General features: G+C 38.4%; 2 protein-coding genes across 2 annotated transcripts in view; both read left to right on the plus strand.

Annotated features, from left to right (window-relative positions):
- The first annotated feature begins 131 nt into the window (after positions 1 to 131).
- Positions 132 to 25,454, plus strand: gigyf1b (GRB10 interacting GYF protein 1b). The gene is given in 27 exon segments (XM_056466360.1): positions 132 to 389; positions 3,033 to 3,538; positions 3,631 to 3,694; positions 5,843 to 5,972; positions 6,135 to 6,230; positions 7,808 to 7,922; positions 8,029 to 8,131; positions 9,656 to 9,852; positions 9,928 to 10,145; positions 10,641 to 10,746; positions 10,876 to 11,037; positions 12,270 to 12,397; positions 12,481 to 12,712; positions 12,801 to 12,978; positions 14,715 to 14,748; positions 14,750 to 14,814; positions 15,472 to 15,575; positions 15,674 to 15,747; positions 18,065 to 18,199; positions 18,292 to 18,492; positions 20,747 to 20,928; positions 21,018 to 21,172; positions 21,246 to 21,421; positions 21,502 to 21,546; positions 21,687 to 21,798; positions 22,158 to 24,653; positions 24,741 to 25,454. Coding segments are annotated over 24 exon segments (3,033 nt in total). The 5' UTR covers positions 132 to 389; positions 3,033 to 3,538; positions 3,631 to 3,659; the 3' UTR covers positions 22,208 to 24,653; positions 24,741 to 25,454.
- Positions 25,455 to 26,863: 1,409 nt separating this feature from the next.
- The window catches only part of efnb3a (ephrin-B3a), a 75,978-nt gene continuing 74,851 nt past the window's right edge, over positions 26,864 to 27,990 (plus strand). The window contains exon 1 of the mRNA XM_056467537.1: positions 26,864 to 27,880. Coding sequence (XP_056323512.1) covers positions 27,732 to 27,880 — 149 coding nt within the window. The 5' untranslated portion in view covers positions 26,864 to 27,731. The remainder of the gene's footprint in view (positions 27,881 to 27,990) is intronic.

Here is a 27,990-nt window from a genome sequence, read left to right on the forward strand (position 1 = left end):
AACAGTGGATGGCAGTAACGCGCTCGTTAAGCTTTCGCTTTTCCGTCAAACAAACAGCAGAAAAAAGAGCTCCGCAGTTCATTGGCTGTATTCCTCACGTGTTTAACGTCCAACAGCCATTTTTGTAAAACACAAACAACAAGACGACCGAGCGAGACAGAAAAACTCATTGCGACCGTTGCAGATACGGCAAAGAATACAAAATAGATCTTTATACAATTCAGCTTCGAAACTCACACGAGACGAGTGTTAAAACAGAGACTCAGCAGTTCAAACCGTCGGTTCATGCGAAGCGAAAAGAGGAGTGAGCTCTTTAAGGAAGATTCAACTCTGGAGAAAACAGTGGCTGGCTAGTTTTAGCCTAGCTGGCCAGCAGGCTCGCAGAAGAGGTGCGTTATATGTTATTTTCTAAATATTGGGGGGCAATGTGCTCTGTGCATTGGCTGATTAATCAACATTCCAGTGTTAATCGTTCACTTGTGTTGTATGAAGTAATTGCACGGTTTATCAGATGGTTTGAAGGGCTCGTATTGCACCACTGAAGGCCTGCAGTGAAGCGCAAGGGCGCAACACAAGCATATTTGAAACGTTACTGCTGTTTTTCCTGCTCTTGGTGACGTTAAAACGTCTCAGACTTGTTTTGCTGTTCATAATTAGATTACCGTGTAACCTTTATTAGTCTGTCAGTCACAGGCGTGTTGCGTGTTTGTGTTGCATAACAGCGGCGAGTGTTGCTCACGTTGAGCTGAGCTGCTGCTTGTGGAGTTGTGATTGTAGTTGGGGAAAGTTTTCGCTGAATGTTATCTCTAACGTGTTTCGTTATCTTGACAGTTGTTTTGGCGATTAGGATATATGTTGCCTAACTAATACATGCTCGCTGATTAAATTTGCTCTTCTGGTTTTGAAGGATGTTAGATGTTTTTATGGATTTACTACGTGCACTTTTTTTGTATTAACGCGCGTTGTTTCAGTTCAGCGGTCAGTCGCAAGTAAATACACTCAATGGTCTTAATCGCACACAAACGCACACACACACACACACACAAATATAATGGAGGTGAAAGCGCTATATTTTACTATATTCGTTATTTGCCTTTTACATGTTTTAAAGTTTTGAGCTTTTTCCTATTAAACTCAAAATAAGATATTTTGAAGAAAGCTGAAAACCTGTAACCATTGACTTGCACAGTATTTTTATTTTTACTATAGAAGTACTATGGAAGCTTACCACAGAAATACAGCTGTATTTTCTGCTATGCAAGTTAGTGGTTACAGGTTTTATTATTATTTTTTTTCTTCTTTTTGTGCAAAACAGAAGGAAAATAACAGAAATATTTGAATACATTTGAGGTTGAGTAAAAGTGAATAATTTGTTTTTATGAATTGAACTATCTCTTTAAGTATGAAAACATTGTTTAATTACTATTCATGATATCGTTAAACATCTGTGGTCATTTTTAAAAATGCTAAAGGGTTTTGTTAAAAAAGTGTGTGTGTGTGTGTGTTTGCTTGTCAGAAAGGTGTTAAATTGTTATTTTGTTTGGTACTAAGAAGTCTTTTGGTGAAATAAGAATATGTGTGCTTGCTCAGAGGAAAAACCTGAGATTAAATGGATTCACTTTAAGTAGTTACAATACATTTTAAAATTAATGTTATATTTATTTTGTTTAGTTAACCATCCATGGATATAAGGGACAGTTGCTGAAGCATACTTTTTTAAAATTTATTTATATGTATGGGCTGGTATAAGTTTCTGACTGTATGATAACCTTAGATAAAAATATCACGGTTTCAAGGTGTTATGAATCATATTATTATGATTATTTTTAAATGTCTGGGAAAAACTAAACTAACCCTTTGAACAGAATTTATTTTATTCAGAGAAACGTTTCAAATATTTTGGAGTAGTAAACATGTCAGGCTGAATAATGAAAATGAATCATTGACTTCTGCTCACTTCATTAGCTTCAAAAACACTGATTTAAAATTTGTTTTTAATTTTTTTATTTAAAACGGCATCTTTAGATGTTTTTTTCTGCTGGGGATACTGTTGTCCTAAAAAACAAAACAACAAAAACATTAAAAAAAAAAATCTTACACATACCATAGGAACATTATAGCAGAAAGTTTTGGCAGTTTTAAATCCTTGACATTTCCAAACCGCGGTATATCTTGAAAACAGTTAACGTCCCATGCCTATTTATTTATAATAGGTTAGTTTTGTCTGTTTACTTTAAAAGTAATATGATCATTGTTTGTATTTATTAAACAGTACTAATGATTTATTCATTCATTCATTCATTCTTCTTTTCGGCTTAGTCCCTTTATTAATCCAGGGTCGTCACAATGAAATGAACCGCCAACTTATCCAGCACGTTTTTTTACACAGCGGATGCCCTTCCAGCTGCAACCCTATACTGGGAAACATCCACACACACTCACACACTATGGACAATTTAGCCTACCCAATTCACCTGTTCATGTCTTTGGACTGTGGGGGAAACCGGAGCACCCGGAGGAAACCCACGCGAACGCAGGGAGAACATGCAAACTCCACACAAAAACGCCAACTGACCCAGCCGAGGCTCAAACCAGCGACCTTCTTGCTGTGAGGCGACAGCACCACCTACTATGCCCCTGCTTCACCCACTAATGGTTTAATTTAAGTAAAATTAATTTAAATTAATCGTAAATGCTAGATGGAAAAAGTACAAATGTTGTCTTCAAAACAAAAGTTGAAATGCTCGAGTTGCTTAAAATAATATAGAATAACTTTAAAATATGTCTGTTGAAATATAAATAATACCAAAATGGCACTGCATGTGGTGTAATTGATTGTCTATGTATTTTCCTGGACAAAGCAGAAAGAGCAGCGAGTGTTTATAATAAATATGTTCATCCTGTATCTCCATTATCAGTAGGCCATAAAAGCTGCATGTTAAACAAATATGGAAAGAGCTGAAATGTCTTCTTTTTTTGGTATGCATGTAATGTGCATGCACTTATATTTTGCCCTGTTTTCCTCTCTGCAGGTGTGGGCAGTTGGGAGCTGAAGGCTTGCATATGTAAACATAATACACAGGAGTTCAGAATAAAAATAAAAGATCAAGAATTGAGAGAAGAGTTACACAGCAATAGTTACGGCATTACAAACTGCCCAGAAAGATTATTTCCAACAGCGATCGCTGTTATTTATGCTGCCACACATTCTTAATCATAGTGAATTTTGTCTTTTTTCTCTGAGGGGTTTTGAACTTGCTGAGACTTTTTTTGTCCCCCTGTTTTTTTTTTTTTTTTTAAGATTTGATGTTACAGGCACATTAGGGTTGTGTGCCATCTTTTGGAGCTCTTATATCTGGCTAGATATTCATCAGCCTTTATCTCCCTAAAACTGGCAGCTATTTCAATATTCATAGAGAGTTTAGATTTACCAAGTCCACCTCAGCACACACAGAAACACTATACAGGTTCTGACAGAACCACCTCATTCTTGTTCCCCGTTCTGCCTGGTCCTTTACCGTCCTGTTCTTTGGACAAGGTAAGCACTCCTCCACTCAAAAACCCGTTGTATTGTTTTTTGATTCATAACAATGCCTCACATTTCTGTATGTGTATGTTGGCACTTTGCAGAAAATTTGAGCCCTCTGGACACACAGAATATGACTGCTGAGACACTTAACTTCGGTCCAGAATGGTAATATAATTATTTCAATTATTAGACCGACTTCAGATTAATGATGCAAGGTCTGCTTTCATGGACATGTGCAGCCATGATTTAAATAAATCACATTTTTTTTTGCCAATGTTGTTTGTAACAATGCTTAAGGGCCCAATGTGCTTCAAGGAAAAATATATTTTTCATTCTTTGCTTGGGGCTAAAAAACTAATTTGTAAAATAGCTGAACAGCACTATACTGTTAACCAATGTTTAGATCAGGGGTGCCCAAACCTGGTCTCAGCGGGCCGGTGTCCTGCAGCGTTTAGCTCCAGCTCTAATTAAACATACCTGAAATCAAGCTCTTACTTTTACCACCAAATCAAGCTCTTACTTGGATTGGTAGAAATGTGTTGCGGCAAGTTGGAGCTAAACTCTGAGAGACACTGGCCCTCCATGACCAGAGTTTAGGAACACATTGTCTAGATTCTGTCCACACTGCTTTAAATGAATATGTAAAAATGTGCTGCATGTTTACCTATCAAGTAAGGAATAAATAGCCGCGTTTCCACTATCGAGCGAGCCAGGGCGAGCCAAGGCCAGTCGCGTTTCCACTATCACTTCCGGGGCGTAATCGGGCCAAAGCGGGGCTTCCTTGGGGCCAGCGTCCGGCCTTTTTCGGGCCAACTGGGGCTTCGGGGCGGGGTTACGTACAAAGACGGAGTTTTCCTGTCAGGTAAAGAGGAGACAAGATGCTTTCTTCCCTTACATTTGTTTTGCTATCGCGCTTGATCAACTCACTAAGAAGAAGAAAAAATAAATGCCGCCGAACTCGAATGTCCTTATCCTTGGATCGCTGTCTGGCCTTACACCAACAGACCACAAACAGTAAAAAAGCAATCGCTTCGGTGTACTCCATCTTCCAGCTCTCGTAGTGATGCCAGGTTGTGTTTGTGGTTATAATTTGAGTTTTTTGTTCCCGCTGAAGTGGGCGGGTTGTGTGACGGGTTGTGTGACGTTTGATTCGGGGGACGTTCTGGGGGCGGTGTTAGCGTGACGCGCTGCGAGCAACTAGCCCGACAGTGGAAACGCGACATGATTTCGGCCTCATTTCTCAACCTCCCGGGCTATTGGCCCGGCCTGGCCCAATTAAAGCCCTGGCTCGCACTGGCCCGATAGTGGAAATGCGGCTATTGACACTCCGAGATGGTCTCTCTGGTCAAAAAGATGAAGTCCCAGAGCCATATTGCATAGTCACCACAGACCAATAACAGTCTATTTACTTGCCAAATGCAATTATCTACTTGCATTTGGCACCTTCTCTGTGTAAATTTGCACTTCACTCATGTATGATTGAGGGATAATGGTGTAAAACAAATTGACAGTGTTCTAGAGGAAAACCCTTTGTCCTTCCTTATGTCTGGACTAATTTAGTGTTGTCATGATACCAATCGTTACTGAAATTTTGAAAGCGTTTATTTCCTGCTAACATTTAAGCTCTGTTGAGCATGTTCTTAAACTACTGATTTGCCATTGTGTTCACATGTATACAGGTAATCAAAATCATCTGGTGTGTCTAAGAGTTGACATACGAGCGATCTGATGATGAATCGACTGATCTTTGCAGCTTTAAAACGCTCTAGTGGCGCGTATCTGTGCTTGCACTCTGTAAACAGTGATGAACTGATGACCTTCATGGCCAATCGCAGTCATTTCTGTTGAGCATATGAACACAATGGCAAATCAGCTTAACAGCGCTTAAATGTTAGCAGAAAATGGAAGATTTAAAATTTCAGTACCGACTGGTACCGAACTCTAGTATCGTGACAACACTAGTCTGCTAATGCAACTAATGCAAGCACAGCTAAAAAAAAAAAACAAGACTTTGTAAAATAAAGTTTTTGTTTTAGATCCTTATTTCCCTCACATTGGTATTCTAACATTTAGTGTGCCGTAAACATACGAACTGCCACATTCTGCTGTGGGTGAAGCCTTTTCCTCTCTCACTTCCCTATAAGTGTTGACAGGAGGAAACAGATGTTTCCCCTTTCTTTATAGTTTCATTTAAACAATTTTTTTTTAAATTATTATTTATTACAAAAAGGTTGACATCTTGTGTTCTAGGCATTTACACAATCTTGAAACCTGTATGTTAATGTTTTTAATGGGCTAATTCTCTTACCTCAGGCTCCGTGCACTATCCAGAGGGGCGAGTGTGACGTCCCCTCCCCCTTCCCCTGCAATGCCAAAGTCCAAGTTGGCCGACTACCGTTACGGCCGCGAGGAGATGTTAGCACTTTATGTCAAAGATAATAAGGTGAGAGATTCATAGCACCTGCAGTAAATGCCAATTTCTCAGCCATGGCCGTCCTGTCATCTGTGTAACTGAGGGGACACATCATTACAATAGTTCAAGAACAACATTTAACATTTTTAGCCATTAAATACTTGACACAATAATTTTGTTTGTGGTGTTTAGATCCCTGAAGACATGCAGGATAAGGAGTTTGCTGCTATCCTGCAGGAAGAGCCTCAGCAGCCACTGGCCTTGGTGCCTCTGACTGAGGAGGAGCAGGTGAGTCCTTGCTTCTCTATCTGGATTCATGTATGATATTGACAGTAGGGTTGCACGGTTTACCGGTACTATGGTAGTATCGTGATACTATGGCTCTAAAATACTGGCAGTGCCACTGTGCTTTGTAAATGGTAGTATCGTCTTTAACAGTCTATCTACAGTACACATTACGCTTAATTGTTTATTTTGTGGTGCCACAAATACATCGTTTATGGCAGGGGTGTCCAAACTCTGTCCTGGAGGCCCAGTGTCCTGCTGAGTTTAGCTTCAACACACTTGCCAGGAAGTTTCTAGTATCTAGTAAGAGCTTGATTAGCTGGTTTAGGTGTGTTTGATTAGGGTTGGAGCTAAACCCTCCAGGACCGAGTTTGGACACCCCTGGTTTATGGTAATACCTTTTTCATAATTTATATGAGCGCAATATTACATGCCATTATGAGGATGTAAACCAAAAAATGGATAACACTGTCATGAGAAAGTTGCAGTCTTAAATGTTCAGTGTTTACATTTTGCATTTTATTTAGCCATATTTTATGTTGGACCTGTAATAATTAGTTTTTGAAAAGTATGTATATATATAGATAGATAGATAGATAGATAGATAGATAGATAGATAGATAGATATCTTATATACAACATGTATGCAGATTAATGCAGTATTATATGTGAACAACAAAATTGTTATACAAAAAGTCAACATATGAGCCTCGAGGTTCATTGTCATTTTCTTTCATCACACACAGTGTGCGCACACATGAACCTTGAGTGCGATGGAGGAAATAAGTCATAATCATAAGACACAATCTTTGATCTAATGACTTTTTATAAAAATGTTGACGGGTTTTGTGAAATAATAATAACAGCGGAGCATTAATTAAATGCATATTTCCTGTGAAGCGATCGATTTGAGGTAGCCTGATATTTTTATTTTCATTCATTCATTTTCTTTTCTGCTTAGTCTTTTTATTAATCCACTCATTCACACATATACACTACAATTTGGCCTACCCAATTCACCTGTACCACATCTTTGGACTGTGGGGGTAACCGGAGCACCAGGAGGAAACCTACGTGAACACAGGGAGAGATATTTTTATTTGATGGCAGAAAAAACATGATTGGACTAATAGCAGACCCTCACTCTCCTCCACTGTACCAGCTCCATCTTCTGTTCCAAATGTCTTAAAAAGAAAGAATTTGCAGGACTTAGCTTACAACCCAGAAAAAAAGTGATAATGGCCTTGATTTCACCTCTAATCTTCAGTTTAGTAGTTCAGTTCTTAAGCACTTTGAACACTTGTTAAGCACTTTAAGCACTATTGTTTAGAAGAAAACACTTTATTTGACATAGTACTTTTAAATAAAAGGTGCTAAGCATAATTATTAAAGAGAGTCTATCTCAGTCTCAGTTTACCAGTTTTTTTAAGCTCTCGTTACTTTATTTTTGTTATTATCGTCAATATTTGAAGTAAGTCCTTGTGTGCAGTTTCTCTTCAACCCCCCCAAAAAGTTCATGCTCAGAATTTTTTTTTAACTTTAAGCCCTGTCTTTTTTATTGAATTTATTTCTCCCTTTAGAGAAACTTCTCCATGTCTGTGAACAGTGTGGCTGTGCTAAGGCTTATGGGTAAAGGAGGTGGAGCTGTGCCAACAGGTGTAGCTAGAGGTCGTGGAAGCACTCGAGGAGGTCGAGGTGGGTTTTGGGAACAGGACTATGTGTTTTAAAATGGTCTCAGTTGCATTTGATGATGTTAGTCAAGAAAATAGTATATCAAACAATATTTTTTGTTTATCTACAGGGAGAGGCAGAGGAGAGGGCGGATTCTACCAAAGAAGTGTGGATGAAGAGGTCGGCTTTGGCCGAGGACGAGAGATGCATCGCAGCCAGAGCTGGGATGACAGGTGCATTTTGTAGCTTATAGTAAACCACCTGACAAAAGTCGATCCCAGTTGTAAGAGCAAAAATAATAACTTGACGTCTAGTTAATCTTTTGGAAAAGTGGCAGAAGGTAGATCTTGTAGATGAATCATCTGTTGAACTGCATCCCAATCATCACAAATACTGCAGAAGACCTATTGGAACACGCATGGACCCAAGATTCTCAGAAATCAGTCAAGTTTGATGAAGGAAAAATCATGGTTTTGGGGTTACATTCAGTATGGGGGCGTGCGAGAGTGGATGGCAACAACATCAACAGCTTAAGGTATCAAGACATTTGTGCTGCCCATTGCATTACAAACCACAGGCGAGGGCAAATTCTTCAGCAGAATAGCGCTTCTCATACTTCAGCCTCCACATCAAAGTTCCTGAACGCAAAGAAGGTCGAGCTGCTCCAGGATTGGCCAGCCCAGTCTCCAGAATGAACATTATTGAGCATGGCTGGGGTTAACTGAAGGAGGAGGCCTTGAAGATGAATCCAAAGAATCTTGATGAACTCTGGGAGTCCTGCAAGAACACTTTCTTTGCCATTCCAGATGACTATTAATACGTTATTTGAGTCAATGTAGAGATGTATGGATGCAGTTGTCCAAGCTCATGGGAGTCATACACAATATTCATTATTTTTCCACTGCACCATGACTTTACATTCTATACTGTACATTATTTCTAAGTAACAAGACTTTTGTCTAAGCAAAGTCAGACCTTACTGTCCTAATTATATTTAAAAATTAAGCCATGATCATATTTTATTTGGGTAAAATAAGCGTTGTCTAGAGGCCTTCGCCTTTCATATAAGCCACTTCTGAGACCAAACGATCGACTAGAAGTCAAGTTATTATTTGGTTTTCCTAAAACTTGGAAAGGCTATGTTTATATAGTGCATTTGTGCAATCCATTAAGATGTTGGTTACAAATGAATAAGATGACTCGAGGCTGGGTTGTCATACACACCTTGTCAGGAAAGCATGATTCTGTAGTAAATCTCCTTGGAGGCCAGAGGATGCTTTTTGAATAAACACAAGATTTAACTGCTTTCTCCGGTTCAACGTGACTAATAAGCACATGACTATGTAATTATCTCACAGAAGGATTTATTTCAAACACATGAATAAATAAATATATGGTGTGAATTACGAGTAAAAGCATATTAGTAACTGTGATCTTCACATGGTTTCAGTTGTAGCAGAAACAAAGAGCCATAGTTCACAGATAAGCTACACAAACATCTGTTATTACCGCAAAAAGATTATCTTCACTTTAATTATGAGGGCATTAAATCATCAGCAATAATGAATGCAGTATTGTGCAGCTAGTCAGTGTATTACGAATAAACACTGCTCCATCTGAAAGCACTTGCTGGAGATTTACTACTGATTAAACAACCAGCTTTACTGACAAAATGCGCATTTCAATTAATCGGCCAGTCACCAATGTAAAGTGCTCTCGTACTATCCTTAGTTTATTCTTGGTATTTGCTGTTTCAGAGGTGAGCGGCGCTTTGAGAAGCCCTTGAGGCGTGAGGCTGGCCGTGGGGGTTTTGAGGATGGTGGAGCAGTAGGAAGGAAAGAGTATGCGCGCTCTGACAGCGATAACTGGCGAACTCTCCGAGAGGAGCAGGAGGAAGAGGAGGCGGCAGCAGAACCTGGAGGAAGCTGGAGGATTGCAGGAGGTCGTCGCGATGGTACTTGGTCACATGTTTTATTATTATTATTTTTATTTATTTATTTGAATTAACAAAGACTAATTCTTCATCTAGATGGGGGTCCTCGTTCAGCTGGTTGGCGGGATCACATCAGTGGAGAAGGCCGTCGGAGGAAGTTTGACTTTGACTTCCGTGATGGAGAAGGTGGACGGAGGAGAGCAGGAAGCGAGGGAGGAGAGGAAGAGCGAGATGGCCTGCCTGAGTGGTGCACCGATGAAGAAGAGGGCGAGATGGGAACTTTTGATTCTTCTGGAGCCTTCATGTGCATCAAGGTTTGTTTGTTTCGGTTTCTCGTATTTTGTGAAATCAAATCTAATATGCCTTCTTGCCTATTACTATTTAAAGCAATGGTTTCAAACTGAATTCCTGGTGGGCCGCAGCTCTGCATAGTTTAGGTCCAACCACCTCCAACTCACACTTGCTTAATAATCTCTTGTAGTCTTGAACACCTTTATTATTTGGATCAGCTGTGTTTGGTTAGGGTTGGAGCAAAATTGTGCAAAGCTGTGGCCCTCCAGGAATCGAGGTTGAGACCTGTGATTTTAAGCATTTGCCTCGGTTTGAGTTTCTTTCATCTGTTCAACATAAAACATGTTATATTTTGAAGAATGTTATAAAATTGTTGCCAGTGGTGTCCTTAGTATTTTTTTTCTACCATGGGTGTTCATGATTAACGTTTGCCAACATCACAATATCTTCTTTTGTGCTCAACGTTTAATTTCCAGTTAAGTACCATAAAATTAAATGCGGTTTGTGCAACCCTTCAGAAAAACTCCAGAGATGCAATCCTTGAAGACCAGGAACTTGAATTTGAGGCTCTGGAGGAAGAAGAAGAGTGTTGTCAGGAAAAGAAAGACAGCCCTGCTGATAAATGTAAGAAGTTAATTTCAACTCGAATCATGATATGGTTCTGTGTCTTTTTAACAGCATCTGGCTGTTTGTTTACTTTATTGCTACTTTTATAAATGTGTCTCTTTTTCGTTTGATCTTTTCTTTTTTCAGTGGAAGAGTGTGAAGCTGCCACTGTGTATGATGGTGACAGGAAGTCATCATCATCGTCTCCTCATGCCGTGCCTGCTCCTGCCGCAGTACTCCCTTCAGAACAAGAAACCCCCAAACCCATAATCGCTCCTCCCCCAAAACCTGCTCCTCAGCCAGCTGAAGGTACTATTTCTTTTCCCTTGCTTAATTTTGCATTTATTGTTTTAACGATGCAAAACATTGTGCACTAAGGCCCCCGTTTACACTAATATATTTTAGTTTTAAAACAGCATTTTAGAATGAAAACAATCCTTGTCCACACTGGCGTATCACCTAGCATTTCTGAACAATTCTGCATCTACACTACACAGCTGAAAACACACATCACGTGACCACACACACTCTTGTCATCCGCTGCAGCATTTGTGCGCTTCTGAGCTTCAGGCAGTCAGTTGGTGCTTTGAGCACAGAACCCCAAGTGATAGCTGTGCGCGTCAAACGGTTCATCAAGAATTTACCGCTGGATCTAATCTCACTATAGTTGTTAAATGTTATATTTAACTAATCTTGTATATATCTTATGACATATTCCACGACTTTGGTCTTTTGAATCTATTACTTGTTCTCAGTTAATGTGTTTTGGCTGAGCGCAAAGATAAGTTAATATAATAACACTGTTTCTACACATTTGATTGATTGCTTGTCTTAATTTCATATAATGTATAAACCTATTGTACGTTATACTTTTAAAAGGGCCATTATTAATTATTAAAACTGGTATTCTGCAAAAGAGAGGGTGTGTTTCGTATTTTTCAATAAAAATGAATGGAGTCAGTTATGTTATAGGCTCCATTTTGTTATAAATATGCATGCAGTGAAGATGACGGGCATATAAATATGCAGCTATACGACGCCTCGACATTTTTGTTGTCTGTTAAGTTGTTAATATCAAAATAAAAATAGGCAGTTCCTTATGTCATGTTTTCGTTTTATTGTTGAGATCGTGAAACAACGTATGCCAGGGTGATGTGAATGAGGTTGTAAAGTACAATGTTCCCTTTGAAGATTCACCTGATGTGTCCTCGGGAGTTTGTTTTCCATATCAAACTTGCGAAGTCTGAACTTACAAGGAGAGGATGCAAGCCTGAACTTAGTGCACTTAATATTGAGGAAAAAGCCCCAGTCAGATAGGCGAATGTCTGCAGTCATGCCTCCATTTTCAGACGTCTCCGTTTTCCCCCATCCCCACTGACAATGAGCAGCGGCATTTTAAAACGAAAATGGCCTCTTCAGCGTTTCCAAAAGCTCAGTTTTTTAGTGCTCATACTCTGGGGTAGTGTGAACGGAAAGCATAACCGTAGCAAAACAAAAATGTATTCGTGTAAACGGGACCTGAGACATGTTTGTTTTATCAGATGCAGTTCCAGCAAGTGGCACCACCTCACAGACACACAGCTCCTCTCCTCCTTCATCCACTGCTACTGATCTTCCAGCAGTAGGGGGAGACACAGAGGAGGAAGACGGCATGAAGCACCTTCAGCAGGTCAGTGTGTGTGTGTGTGTCACTTAGTTTTGTTGCTGTACTTTGGAAAGAAGCACAAACTAAAAGCTGTGTGATTTTTAAAGGAGGCTGAGAAGATGGTGGCGTCCCTGCAAGACACGTCTCTTGAAGAGGAATGTTTCACTCACGCTCTTCAGGAGAGCCACATCTCCGCAGCACATACCCACACACACCCAAATACACACACACTCTCTCACTCCACTCCACACACTCTCCCGCACTCCGCCAGTGCCCTGCCACTGTCCCACGAATCTGCAATGAAGTGGTTCTACAAAGACCCTCAAGGAGAGATTCAGGGTATTTTACCACCACATCAGTTTTCATAATAGGAGTGTTTTTTTAAATGTATATGTTAGTCTAAATCAAGCTTCTGTCTCTCTTGCAGGTCCATTCACTACAGTGGAGATGTGTGAGTGGTTCCAGGCAGGGTATTTCGCCATGAACCTGCTGGTCAAGCGTGGCTGTGATGAGGGATTTCAGCCCCTGGGTGAAGTGATTAAGATGTGGGGGCGTGTGCCTTTCTCTCCTGGACCCTCCCCTCCTCCACTTCTGGTAAGAGACAAGGTGAAATATTCAGAAATTGGTTTCATCAAACTTTGTGCTGTCTATTAGCATTGTCACATATGCTGAGTTCAGACTCCACGATTTTTAAAATAGTCGTGTCACAGATGTTTTCACACTGCGAGATGGATCGACGACAGGGGTTTTCACACTGCATGACTTTAAAATAGGAAGAATCGCAGACAACTTTGTCTCGGTCTGCACTCTACGTCTCACACACCAAACACATGTGAGAAGTGAAATGAAAAGAATGCGAGGTAACGTAGTATAGCTTTTTTTATTAACTACATAATGGGAAAGAAGCCTTTAGTGGGGTAGAAAATGTACCTATTTTACACGTCAGATGACACTTCATACAGCCATGGGTGCTCCTGGCAAAGTTCTACTAGTTCTTCCATTTCTTGGGTCCAAATAGACTGAAAATAATCGATTTTAATCTATTTATTCTCCCAAACCTCCTGCTTTCCTGCAGACACCCATACTACTCTCTCATTGGTTGTAGGTAATCACGATGTTATTTTCAATCTGAACACGGCATGATTTGAATCACAGACAGATCCAGATATTTAGTATGCCATATATCACAGGCGTCGGCGACTCATTGATTTTCTCAGATCGTGTCCTTGATAGTTCACACTGTGGGATTGTCACTCACAACGAGCACAAATTTACCTGTGATTTCAGGCATTTGTCTGCGATTTCTTAACCTGTCGGCGAGTCAAAATCATGCGGTCTGAACTACAGTTAGGGGTTAAGTGTATTGTTTAATGGTAAAAGTAAGTCTTAAAGGGATAATTCTGAAAAGGTCACTTGTTTCAAACATGTCTGAGTTATTCTTCTTTTGAACACAAAAGAAGGTATTTTGAGGAATGCTGAAAATGACTAACAATTGAATTCCATAGTATATGTTTTTCCTACTTTGGAAAACAGTGGTTACAGGTTTCTATTTTTTTTTCTAAATAATTTATTTTGAGTTCAACAGAAAAATACTAATTGCTGACTAAATAGTGAATAGGTTTTCTTTTTTCATGTGAGCTATCCCTTTAAGTTGCTTCTTGTTTAATGAAAGTAGTTGTCGGAGCTATAATCTTTTGAGCAGTGCTTCGACATTTATGTAGCATTAAACAGGGTATCCGCAGAATTAGGCTTTGAAGTCTTAAATTCTCTGAAATATTGTTTTGTAGGTCTTAAATCGTTTCAAAGAAGTCTTAATTTTCTTATATGCATGTAGATCTACCCAGTCGGGTAACACTCATCTAATAACCAACAATCCCATCTTAATAAGACTTTTGACAAAAGATGAATTCATTTTCTCTGTTTACCATTGTGGTTTAATTATCCTCCTTGCAATAATATTTAGGTTGTGTTTATACTTACCTGGTGAAGACACTAACCTTTACCGGGTGTGTTGAAGTTTATTATAGTTTTTAAAACTTTTATTTAGAGAGAAGTTGAAAAAAAGTGTATGTATACAACTAGAGTTTGCTTGTGTTCACATTATTTTAAATATGTTGCTAGTGATATGAAGTTAGTGATATATATATCGATATATCTATTAAGTCTGAAATGTTATTCATAATGGTCTTTCAGTCTTACAAAATCTTGAATTTGACCCTGATTAAATGTGACCCAAATTCTATTCCCTTTCATCGACTTTTCCACGTTGTCATTTCTCCATTGTCCATCTACTCCTTAATAAAGAAAAAGGTTTAAATATTAATGTGTTATCATGCTTCAGGGGAAACATGGACCAGGAGCTGTTGAAGAAACAGTCTTAGAACAGCTGCCACTGCAGCCCTTTACCAACAACTCCAGATGAGATTTCAGCACATGAACAGGTATTACTTGCAGTACTTTAATGCATTAACTTAACACTTATCTCCTCTATTTTCCTAAAGCCAAGCGTATCCATTCAAATAAAACATTTGCATAGAAAAACATGTTGTTTAGTTCATCTTCACAACATATTCTTTGCATGAATGAACAGCTGAAGGAATGAAAATATGGAATAAACGAACAGAAATGATAGAGGTTTATACAAAAAACAACATTGATGATAAAAATCAAGCCTAAAACTTGTTAAAGTCCTTTTAAAACAAGCAGAAATATGTTTTGCAAATGCTGAAGTATAGATCTCATTCAACACAAATCTAAATATATTTGCATTCTTTAACTGCTTAAAGTTCATTACATGTATAAATTGAGACTTGTAAGTCCCAGCATGCTTTAGAGTATTTTAAAAACACTTTAGTATGGGTAACACGCATTTACTTTTGCCTCAAACTCCAAATTTACTGCTTGGTAATAGTTAGTAACCCAGGTCTAATTTTTTATTTGGATTCATGTAGAAGAAGGCACAATATTCCAACAAGCTAATTATTAAAGTAAATTAGTAACTAGTTACTAGTTAAGATTTGTGGGAGGAAAGTGAGAATAGGACCACATATGTGACTTCTAATACATGGACTGTATTATCGAGTGATGTGTTTTTGTAGCAGGTGTAGCGAGACTGGCATGATGCCTGCGATGAACAGGTCCATGTCAGTGCCAGACACCGGGCCCATGTGGGACATGCCTACCTCAGTCTCTCAGCAGTCAGGTAATGCAAGCTGTACTGATGCTGTGCAGTGGGCAAACTTGTGAAGTACTGTTATTCTTACAATTGCCTTTTTGTTTTCTTTTGTGCACGTTTTGTAGGCGGTGAGACCAGTCTGTGGGACTTAACCATGAGTAACTCCACTCAGGGTCCAACTCTTGAACATTTGCAGAAAGTATGTCATCTTCATATTGAAATTACATAAGATTACACAAGCACTTGCGATCATCCATCCATTTTTATTTTAATTTTTTCTGTAATTTTATTTTATTTCTTAGTGTTAAACAATAATAATGAGTATTTTTCCTACCATGTATGGGTGGGAATCTTTAGGGACTTTCCAATCATTAGGGGATTCCACTTCTTAGAGTCAAGATTCACTGCCAAAATCATTCTTTACGCACAGGTTTCCTATTAATTCTACTGTACTTTTACATCTTTACAACTTTACATTTAACCATAATTAGTGTTTCTATGCTTTTGTGTAATGAACGGAATCACTTTTTAAAGTAAAAGTAAAAAAAGTAAAAAATCCTTTTATTTTAAAATATTATTCAGGACAGACAAGCTTTTAATGTAAAATTGTCATATTATTCTAAAGAAAAGAGCATTACATTAAGTTTAATTGTGAAAATGTTAAGGGGAACAAATATATATATATACTGTAAATAATATTTTACTAGTTATTTTGAAAGATTTTAGTATTCAGTTAAACTCATAAGACAAGCTTTAAAACATAGTAAACTGCATTCTTTGCATCACTGTGCTTAAATTCGCAACCCGTGTTTACAGAACATAACAGGTTGCACAATAAAATGATTAGGCAAGCCTTCACTCATCTGTAATGGAGTGTGTCGTAATGGTGACAAACGATTCTGTTGTATCGCACCACCGGACGAGTAGTGCAGCACTACTGAAAACTCTGAAAACGGAATGATTTCAACAGTGTCCTGAATCTGGTCTAGCATAACGGAGCATAACAGACAAGAATCACAGTATTTACGCTTTGTCTGTTATTCATACGTGTATTCATCTGTCCAAATGAAGTGAATTCGGCAGCATACATACTAGGGGGTTATCGGATCATCGTTGATTTTTGATTCGTATGGATCACAATCCATGGTTTGAACACATGTGACCCGCGGATTAATAATTTCTTTTTTTACTTGTTGATTTAATTCTAAAGTGTAATGATCGCATAGAGATCGCCTCTCACGTCATTCAAATCACATGTATTAATGCATTTAGGCTTTCCTGTAAAATATATAATGATGACAGAAGAAGTTGTGGTAGGTTATTTGGGTGTGGGTTATCAAAGGTGTCTTCTGTCACTACTTGTTTAGTCTGAATTAATGCATTTAGTGTAGGCTGCACGATTAACCATTAAAAGAATTGGATTCCAACACCCATGCAACATAAATTATAAATGATGGTGATTTCCATGTTTACTAATCCTTCAAATTGCTGCATTCAAATCTGTGTTTGGAAATGGCTACAATCAAGAAAGAGATTCAGTCTTTAGTCTTTTGAGTTGGTTAGGAAGTTCAAAACAGTCGAATAACACAGAAGTACTGGTATAACAGTTTATAGTTTAGATAAAACCACTGATGTTTATAGTAAAGATAAATATCACCATCATGAAAGTTGTAGACAGCAATTACATTAACCAATAGGTGGCAGCAACCAGCCATCAAAAATATGCCACTGAATAATTCTTTAAAAATGACACATCTCGCAGTGAAACATGAAGTTTTGGGAGTGAATCATTAATTATTTTAAAAAGGTAATGATTCGCACTAAAGTATTTGCTTCATACTGTTTTTATTTTTACATTCTTCAGGTGATTTTAAAAACAAACGTTTTGGCACAATGCCTTCCTCAGTAAGTGCATCATTTATTGAAAATGAGACTAAAATTAAATATGGGTTATGCAAATTCTAATGTCAGATTTATACATTTTGCGTTATAAGAAACAGTAGTAGTAACAGTGAATTTTTCACAGTACTAAACATTTTACAATTAATTTTTAATCAGCTGATTATTTATTCATTTTATTTTTATTATATGTTTTTAAATATGTTTTGTAATAAATGGAAATCAAATGAGATTTGTCGTAATACATACATGTGCTTATCAAGGCTTATTATTTTTCTGTTTAGAGCTTGTGCACACACAGGCCCGCACCGTCACAGTCTAATTTGAATACAGAATCAATTCTGAACTTTTGAAAATTGATTCAGATTGTTAAATTAAGAATTGTGATGCATCATATTTACTATTATAATTTTTTTTTCTCCCACACCTGCTACCTTGTATACAAAATCTGTCTGTATGTGTAGAATAATTGTATCATACAATGCCGCATGCATAAAAACTTAAGTAAACAGGGCTGTAAATTTACTCCCAGACCTAGAGGATCACGTTTCATGTCCAATGTGTAAACTTCACCCAAATCACACTACCATTAATTGAGCGTGTCCTGCACATGTTAGATCCAGCAGGAGAGGCGTGAAGCTGAACTCAGGGTGAAGCGTGAAGAAGAGGAGAGAAAACGGAGGGAGGAAAAGCGCCGGCAGCAAGAGGAACAGAAAAGGAGAGAGGAGGAGGAGATTTATAGACGAAAGCAGGTGAATGGCTTTTCACAGATTTGGGCCCTGACTGTTGCACTAAGAAATGATTAAGATGCGTAACGCATTTGTATGTTTGTGTTTGACTGCAGTGCCGCCAGCAGCAGGAGTTGATCATGAAGTTTCTGCAGCAGAGCCAGCAGCAGAGCATGTCTGGGAGCTCAGGGTGGAGCGGAAGCCAGGCAGGAGCTCTGTCTTTGGGCAAAGCTACAGGAAAGAGCATGGGACTCCTGGAGCTGGAGGCAGAGAGACTTCACAAACAGCAGCAGCAGAGAGCTCAACAGCAGCAAAGGGTAATATATCTTGACATCTGTGTCAAGCTACATTTGGCAAAATGGCTAGCAAGTTGTTTTGGGTCTTATTAATAGTGCACAATATGTCGATGGCCATATCAGTGTAGTCAGTAAGTACTGTAAAATCAGATTTATTAGCCCCACTTTGAATTTTTTTTTTTCTTTCATTTCCTAAATGATGTTTAACAGAGCAAGGAAATCTTCACAGTATGTCTCATAATATTTTTTCTTCTGGAGGAAGTTTTATTTGTTATTTCGGCTAGAATAAAAGCCGTTTTTAATTTTTTAAAAACCATTTCACGGTCAAAATTATTAGCCCCTTTAAGCTATATATTTTTTCGATAGTCTACAGAAGAAACCATCGTCATACAATAACTTGCCTAATTACCCTAACCTGCCTAGTTAACCTAGTTAAGCCTTTATATGTCACTTTAAGCTGTATAGAAGTGTCTTGAAAAGTATTTTGTCAAATATTATGTACTGTCATCATGGCAAAGATAAAAGAATCAGTTATTAGAAATGAGTTATTAAAACTATTATGTTTAGAAATGTGTTGAAAAAATCTCTCCGTTAAACAGAAATTGGGGAAAAAATAAACAGATGGGCTAATAATTCAGAGGGTTTAATAACTCTGACTTCAACTGTATGTTTTTATTTACTGTTTGACTTTTGTTAGGCTGTTTTTAGTTTCATGTTATCCCTTTCATGCTCATCAACTGCCAGTCACCAATAGGCATGGGACGATAACCGGTTTAAGGTTTACCTCAGTTTGGAAAAGTCAATGTTTTAAAACTGTTAAAATCTTCTCTGATATCGTTCCTAAGGTATATGTTAACTTATTTTTAATGTGTTTTTCATTAATATTTTATTGATTTATTTTTTTAGGGAAACCCTAAAAAGATCATTCACATTAAAATGTACAGAAAAAGACCATCCACATTAAAATATACTGATTAGCCCACGATTCAGGAAACATCTGAAAAGCAAATTGCTTATGCACCAACATCCAAGCATGCTATAAACCTGAACAGTGCTGTGGCTTACTTTATATCCAAAAGAAAAGAAAGATATCCAAAGATGCATTTTCAAGTTGTAAAGAAATCTGTGTTTTTTAAACCAATGAAGATAGCAGAAGTCTCTTTTAGCAGAAGTCTTTATTAAAATTAAATATATTTTGCTCAATGGGAAAAAGTTGTTGTTTTCTTGCCAGACATTTAAAAGGAACCTATTTTAGAGCAGTTATCACAATACTGTGAAACCGTGATGAAGGTTTTCATACCGTCAGAATCTTCTACTGGCCCATGCCTAGTCACCAAACTGTATCTGTCAACTAAGGCAACAATAATAGGAAAATGTCACTTTTAAGAGCTTTGGCTCCTAAACCACAGGTGTCAAATCCAGTTCTCGGAGGGCCGCAGCTCTGCCCAGTTTAGCTTTAACCCTAATCAAACACATCTGATCAAACTTATTGAGTCCTTTAGGCTTGTTTGAAACCTACAGGTAAGGGTGTGGAAGTAGGGTTGGAACTAAACTGTGCAGAGCTGTGGCCCTCAAGAAACTGGATTTGACACATGTGTCCTAAACCATGACCATGTTCTGCTGTTTCTTTTCATTTATTTTCAAATTCTGGGGTAAATGAACCATTGTTGTTCTCATAATAGCTAATAAATTCATAAAGGATATTCGATCTCAGACCATTTTAATATTATGCAAAGGTCAACACCACCTTGTTTAGTTTGTTTATTATTGACCATGGAAATTCAGCTTTTTAGTCAGAGACTTTGGCTAGGAGTAGGATCACCCAATAAATTATGGTTTATTCATGCACTTTATGTTAGAGGGAAGATAAGATGTTAACAATATGTTTTCACCATGATAAAATACAAAAAAAGAGGATGTCAGATTTGTACTTTTTGTAAATTATTTTAGAAGATTAAAGATTCAGTTTTTTGTTAAAGTGTAGTTAAAGCTTTAAAATAAAATCAGTTATTTGCATTTTGTATTAAGCTCAATATATTACATTTGAAAATTAGACTTTTAAATGAAATTTGTATTGTATCGGCTTGAATTTCAGTTATCAGCTTCTATATACAGTATAAAGGTATATTAGTTACCACTTTCTGTTTCAAATTTCCATGTTCATCGCTAGTTATTTCTGAAGTGTGCTTTTTGAGTACTGTACTTTAGCTTCCTTATATGAATTACTTTTATTGTAGTTTCTGCTACCTTAAATGTCCATGTCTTTTTGGTTCAGCATGGAGGTTTGACAATGGGTCAATGGAATGATGGGCCATCAGGGATGTGGTCAGGATCTAGCATGGACGGGAAGGTCGGAGGGGGCAACCCCGCTATGGGCATGTGGGATGAGGCCATGAAAAACCAATCCAGCCATCGCAACATTGGCCTGAAGAACAGCCGCAGCAGTCCCTCTCTCAGGTACTCAAACTTGCACTCGCACAATCTGCTTTGCCCTTTAACCCAATGTACTTCAACACCGTTCACTCCAAATGCATCTGTGCTCTCAGTGATCAGTACATGCTGAATCGTCGTAAACGTACTGATGATGAGGAGAGACTTCTCAAGCTACTTCAAGGGATGAAACCTCAGGATGGCTTCACCACTTGGTGTGAACAGATGCTCCATGCTCTCAACACCTCTGCAAATAATGCTTCTTTGGATGGTAAGTTTGCCGTTCTTTCTGCTGCTTACACTCCAGAGTGAGATTAGATTCTCTCATGCCTTTCTCTCTGCAGTGCCCACCATTGTGGCATATCTGAAGGAAGTGGAGTCTCCGTATGAAGTTCACGATTTCATCCGCATTTATCTGGGCGATACCATTGAAGCCAAAGAGTTTGCCAAGCAGTTTCTGGAGCGCCGTGCCAAACAGAAAGCAAACCACCAGAGACAGCAGCAGCAGGTTTCTGAACGAGTCAGTTTATTTTCTCATTCTTAAAAAGTATATGTTTCTCTATTACACAAGTGAGTATTAAAATACAGATTTTTTCACAGCTGTCCAAGGAAGTCTCTGGATTGAACATGAACTTCCCCCTGCAGGTAGATTATTAAACAGCATGCCATAAATTTATGATGATTTCAATAATAATATTCATACATTCTATAAACATTACTTGCCCTTTTGGATTTTAGTTTTTTTTAATTCTCCCTTTTTTCCTTTTTTCCTTTTCTCCTCACAGTCAATGTTCCAGGCAGCTCATATAAGTAAGGGCGGCAGTGTGTACGACACTCAGGGAGGAAAAGCGAAGAAAAAGCCTAGCATGATGCTCCACTCTGACCCCAGTATCCTCGGTTAGCATGCATGTTCGCCTGAACACTCACGCACCCCTGCTTGCTTACATTCAGCTTTACCCATCAGCATGCATACATTACCCAGAATAACCCTCAAACCTCCAAAAGCTGTTGTTTTAATCTACGTTCTGGCGCTTTGTCAAAATCTTGCCGTCTGGGTCATATTGAGATCTTCATCTACAGAGGGAGGATCTGTTTACTGATGTGCTTATTGAAAAGCATTTTCTACCTTGCTTCAAGGAAGGCAAAAAAAGTGCAAGGAATGTTTATGAATTAGTCATTAGTAGATTCCCAGATGGGAAATTCGGTGTAGAAAGTGACCCCTCAACTCGTGTTCTCCTGTTTCCCCTCCTCCGCAGGCTATTCATTCCTGGGGGGAGGTGAGCTGGAGCAGGTGGAGGATTACTGACCCAGCCCGTCTACTTGAGTTTACCTGAGGCCTTAAACCTGGAGCAAATCAGCAGAGGAATGTGCACTGCTCAGTGAGGGAAGGGGCGGGGCAATATTTGCCGACGCCCCCTCTCTCTTTCTCCCTCTTTCTCTCACTCTGCACTGTGAGAGGAGCAGAAGGAGGTTATTGGGAGGTTCGGTGGGAAGAGGAAGATCCTCTTCCGCCTCCCTTCAGTAAAAGCACCTTACCTTAACCATTGCACTTTAATGTTTTCATATTTGAAATGGAGTTTTGTCCTTTTTTTACAATGCAAAAAAAAAATGTGTGAATATATTGTTGCATATATTATGTGTAGAATATTTGTATGAGTATACATACGAGAGGTAGGAACGACGCGGTTTCCGCCGTATCGAACGCGGAGGTTCGGAAACGTTCTTAGGGGGAATTAGAGTCGAGCATTTCTCCTAAAAGACAAACACTGTTGTATTTTTATGTTGATGGTAAAGCTATAAAAATATGAAATTTGAAAACTTGAATATTTGCACTTGTTTAACAAAAAGAAAAATACAAAAAAAAAACAAGAAAAAAGAAGTTAGGGTAGCTTATGAGGATTTTTGTGAGTGCGCGAGCGAGATGAAGTCTGCACAAGTTTTATTGCTTACTGACCTGTATAAAACAGATGCCATGCTTTTATTTTGTTCAACACAATTTTTGTATTTCATTGAGCATGTGTGCTAAAGTGTGAGAGAGTGTGTGTGTGTGTGCGTGAGAACAGACAGAAGTAGTATGCTCTTTTTTTTGTACATAGGCTCTTAAAGAGACCAATAGGACAGTCAAGCATTGCGTTTTTACCCTCCAGTGTTTCCAAGCATGACTGAGGTGCTGTTTTGGCCCGTTTGGCTCTGTTCTAAGAGGGCAATCTGGGTTTGTGTTTGGTGTATAAATGTAACTTCTCTGTTTGTACACAAACTATACTTCGCATCTACCCCTGTCATTCATTTTCTGTCCACGATGTGAACCGTTGCCTTCTGTCCGGAAAGTGTTGATGTGCATGTGTGGATTCTGTTGACTGAGACATGTCAAGAGGATGCTGTGATCCTGTATGTATGTCATTACTTTCTTTTTCGTTGCTGTTGAAAAAGAATGAATGATTTATTTTTTTATTTTTCTATACAAAGTATTTGAACTTTATGAGTTGGAGCACTTTCTAGGCTGCTACCTTGTATTTTTTTGGATAATGTTTTTTATTTGTTAGGTTTTTTTTTTTTATTTGCCTCATGAGGATCTTGTATTATGAATGAATGTATTCCAAAACAAACTATGTATAACCGTGCATCTGACAACAAGGCAAGAGTGTCGAGACGGGACACCACCTCACCATTCGGAATATGCCTATTATTTGAGGTCAGATTCTGGGGTGCTCATGGCCTGTACCAAACTCTTATGGTCTCCGGCTGCTAGTGCTCTTCCAGAACTTTCTCACAGCGTTCGGAGATTCAGAGTTTGTCTTATGGCATCTTGAGGGAACAGTCGTTTTTGCGACGTCTTGTTACTTGCGCTCTTGATACAGGGCCATTGAGAGCCAAGGATCTGCAGTGTGTAGCAGTAATTTTTCTTTTGTTTTCGAAAGACAAAATCTATTTTTTTTTTCCCCAACACACAAGTCTTGGGATGGAAATATGTGATGGTTTGCATCAAAAATGTTTATTCACTTGAATCCTCTGAAAAGGAAGAGACTGAGGATCAGGAAATGTTGGTACTTGATCTGTAGAGAAAAAAAAGAAGATTCCTGCTTCAAGCGTATTTCATTCTCGATTCTGACTGGATTATATTTTTGTAAAAAAAAAACACACAAAAAGACAAAAACAGGACTGAAAACAAGCATGTAGAGTTGGATATCAGCACTAACTCGAATGTCGTCCTAAAATCTGAAATGGAGTGGCAACCAGCTGCATTTAGTGCTACAAACGGAGAGCAAGACGGAGGGAATATACATGCGGATCCATTTCATCCACACCAAAGGGATGAAGTTTTCTGCATTCGTTGAGCTGCAATCCTCATTGCTCTCTGCAACACTATCAAATGAAGGAAAATCCTACAGCATTTGAGAAAAAAAAAAAACAAGTGGTCATTTTGAATGTTTGATTATAAAAAAAACCTTTATGCCTTTTTTTGAGAAGATTACTGTGTGGAGAAACCACAGATTCTCACATCTATCAATCATATTTCTTCAGAAACTCCCTTTAAGGAGTTTAGATGTGATGATGATTGTTTGGAGAGCAGGAGATTGACTGAAGCAAACTCTCCTCATTTCTTCACGCACTTCACTTGAACTTAATCTCAAGGACACTGGCTTGTCATGATTGCTTGATGATACAATGAGAACTTGAGAGAGTATTTCAGCAATTGTTCACATGGCAGCGTTTATGGATGCAAGTGGAACCGCTGAATTGTTGAGATGCAGGTAAGATGATATAAATACAAACTTAAACCTTTTAAATCCGAATAAATGTTGTGGTTAAATATAGTTTTTTTGTTGTTGTTGTTTCAGTTCTTTGAGGATGGACATAACCTAGATCTCCATGTTGGGACTCTTAAATTGGATTAAGCAAGAGACCACAACTTTCTCCTCTTGTCTTTCTCTTGAGAACGGGACCTGCAGACAGACTAGGTGTGGAGAGAGACTTTGCATGTGTCTGTAAAAGGACACTCGTACATTTTTCTGGCTCTCACTCAAGTGAGATGTGGAAAAGATGTCCTGTAAATAATGTAAATCGTTTTGGTCTGTTTGAGTTCTGTCCATCTTAGGGCATCATTTTGGGTGTTTTACATGCCTTAATTGTACAAAATAGAACTGCCCTGATTGACGTTAACATGAAAAAATACTTAATAGAAAAACAGCACAGGCTATATGTACACCGCTCGGTCCTCTAAAGGAATCTGAGCCTGGCTGAGGAGATTTCCCCCTACATCAACTTCATTCATCATACCAGGCTGTGGGATGTTCCCACATTTTCTGTGTATTGTTGGTATGTTAATGTTCAAGTGAATATCTGCAACTATTGAAATGTACAGATAAAAGTTGATGAATATTGGTATATACTGAAATCTGAAAACAGAAAGAGGTAGTTTACCTTCCTATATCAGTTCGGCATTTAAATTTTGTGTTAAATGATTAGATGGGTATGTAAAGAACATGGGAATAGTTTTACTTTGAGAAGATCAAAATATGTTAAATGAGAAAATAAAATTTTAAACGTCGAAATCGCATTTTGTCATTTTTCTTCATCAGGGGCAGACTTAACCAATAAGTTAGGTAAGTAGCTGCTTAGGGCCCCGGGGAATTAGGGGGCCTCGAGCAATGCCAAGCAGCCTATATTAATCATATAGTTAATTATACATTTTCAATCATATGTTGTAAAATCTGTCTATAACCATTAGGATTTTAATGTTATTCTTTTTAAAACCAGGGGCCCCCAGGAATAGTGGACCATTCCTTACATACTGCACATGCAAATATTAAAATGTAATCAAAAATAGGCTGAATAACATGGCTTATGAACTTGTTTTTATTTGTGGATTTATTGCATTTAATTTTACATGAATAAAAATAAAGGTTCATCTTAAGGCATACATTTTAACACGCAGTTTATTTACAAAACAAATCTACAGAGAAAGAAACATCTATAGAGAAAGAGGATGTTTTGAGTTTCAATGCTTGGGCCGCATGCCTGGAATTGCTTAGGGCCCTCAAATCACTACGTCCGCCCCTGTTCATCATTTGAGTTTTGTCATGCTTTGCAGCTGTTCTCCACTATGAGGCAGTACATTCACATTTCTTCAGATCCTAAGCGAGAAGCTTGAGTGACATGGCAAAAGGTTCAATAATCTAGATGATTATAGGTCTCGAATGTTTGATATTTAACTTTTTAAGATGAACATTAGTGTTCTTTTTAAATTTGTTTTCTTTAGGATCAAACTGGGCGTATCCAATGATTATACGGGTATGATTCCCTAAACAAACCAGTTTTGCCCTTTTGTGCAATCTTTAGAGGCAATTTTAGAGGCATAATGTTTAACTAAACAAACCCTATGCTGCTACGCCTCGAGCTACTAGACCAAAGTTAAGACACACCATGTTTAAATACTCAAGCCCTTCCGACCCCGCGGCCAATATGTTTGATTCGTTGCCCGATAAGCTGTAGTGACATTTAAATTTAAGAGTACTAAACAAAATCCTCAAGAGAGAAGCTTTTCTAAAGACATCTACAAACTCTCCTTCCTGCCAGTCGCCATCAACCGCGCTCACCACCAGCAGTTGTTGCCATGTCCGCTTATTATAAACAGTTTAAAAAAAAAACAATTTCACCTGATTTAAAAAAAATATTTAAATGTTACTATTATATCAAAATTAGTAATTTAGCTTTTTTAAATCTGTACTTCAATGAATAAGTGTTTTAATCTGTTAAATTAAACTGTTTACTTTATTTACACTTAAACATGATTATGATAATAATCGCCAAACATTTCAACATCAATGCATTCGCCGTCAATTACTATTTCGGTTAAGCTTGCATTTTCAGACCTGGGTGCTTGTTTCTCTGGGGATCTGGCAACAATGCAGCCGGCGCGCGAGTCAAAGCTCGAGACTTTGCAGAGCAGCAGAGAATCAGACGGAGCGAACGGCACGCGTTGTTTCTGTTGACCACAGGAATATCTCGTTTCTTGTCTCTTACCTTTCGACGTCTGTTATAATCGACTCTTTTCGATTAATGTCACATAGTTCCTTTTAATGCTCCAAACCGGTTGTGTTTCTTGTTTTTCTAGTCGAAATGTAATTCATTGGGTTGATAAGTGTTGGTGGACATCCTCACCGTTGTTTCAGGACTGGACCTCACATTTACGTAAATGTTTTGGATGAATAAAACGTTACGTGAATGTTTAGGATGAACGAAAAGTTTGATTTTGGACTTCAGAAAACGTTTCCCGCACTAACGCTGATGGACGACACAACTTAAACACTTCTGTGTGCTTAATGACTGAGTTATTTGTTCAGGGTGGATGATCAGTGTCTCATCGGGAGTCAAAATACAACTTCAAGTCCTTGATAGAAATGCTAATGCTGCGGTTAATGGAGAAACATTTCTAAAAAAATCACCCGCAGTGGACCTGGCGCCCCGCATCAGTCTGCATGCACTTCAAAACCTCCAACTTCACCACATCCACAATCATAACATTGTTTGAAATTCACCTCGAATCAGATTCATACATTGAGCATATGGCAGTGCCTTCTCAAATCTGACAATACTTGGAGTTGGGACTTTCATTTTAGGTCATTGCTTGCTTTGAATGGAACAAAGGAGGTTGATGTTTCTGAATCTGATTTCTTCCACAAACATTCAGAGATTTGAGCTCCGGGTGTTTCAGATGTGGATGTTGCGGTCGCAGCACCTCCTCAAGCGCTGAGGGATCTAGTGAAGTTCAGCCCTCCACTAGTCTTTTGTCTCTATTAGGTCCCATTCATTTGTCTTATAAGAGGAACATGGGAATCCAGACGAGGGGAGCCTGGGTGGCCATGGCGTTCTCGGACTGGGTCAGTGCTTTGGGATTTCTATTAATCTTCCTGATGGAGAGTTTAGCAGTGGATGCAACCAACATGGAGCCAGTCTACTGGAACACTTTGAATAGAAGGTATGTGGTCAATTGAGAACTCAGATGCAAGTTTTACAGTAAGTTAAATCTTATAAAGACTAATTGAGAATCAAATTTTCACCAATTGGGTAGGACTTAATTATTAGTAT

The sequence above is a fragment of the Danio aesculapii genome, chromosome 10 (genome assembly GCF_903798145.1).
Source record: "Danio aesculapii chromosome 10, fDanAes4.1, whole genome shotgun sequence".
NCBI classification, from domain to species: Eukaryota; Metazoa; Chordata; class Actinopteri; order Cypriniformes; family Danionidae; genus Danio; species Danio aesculapii.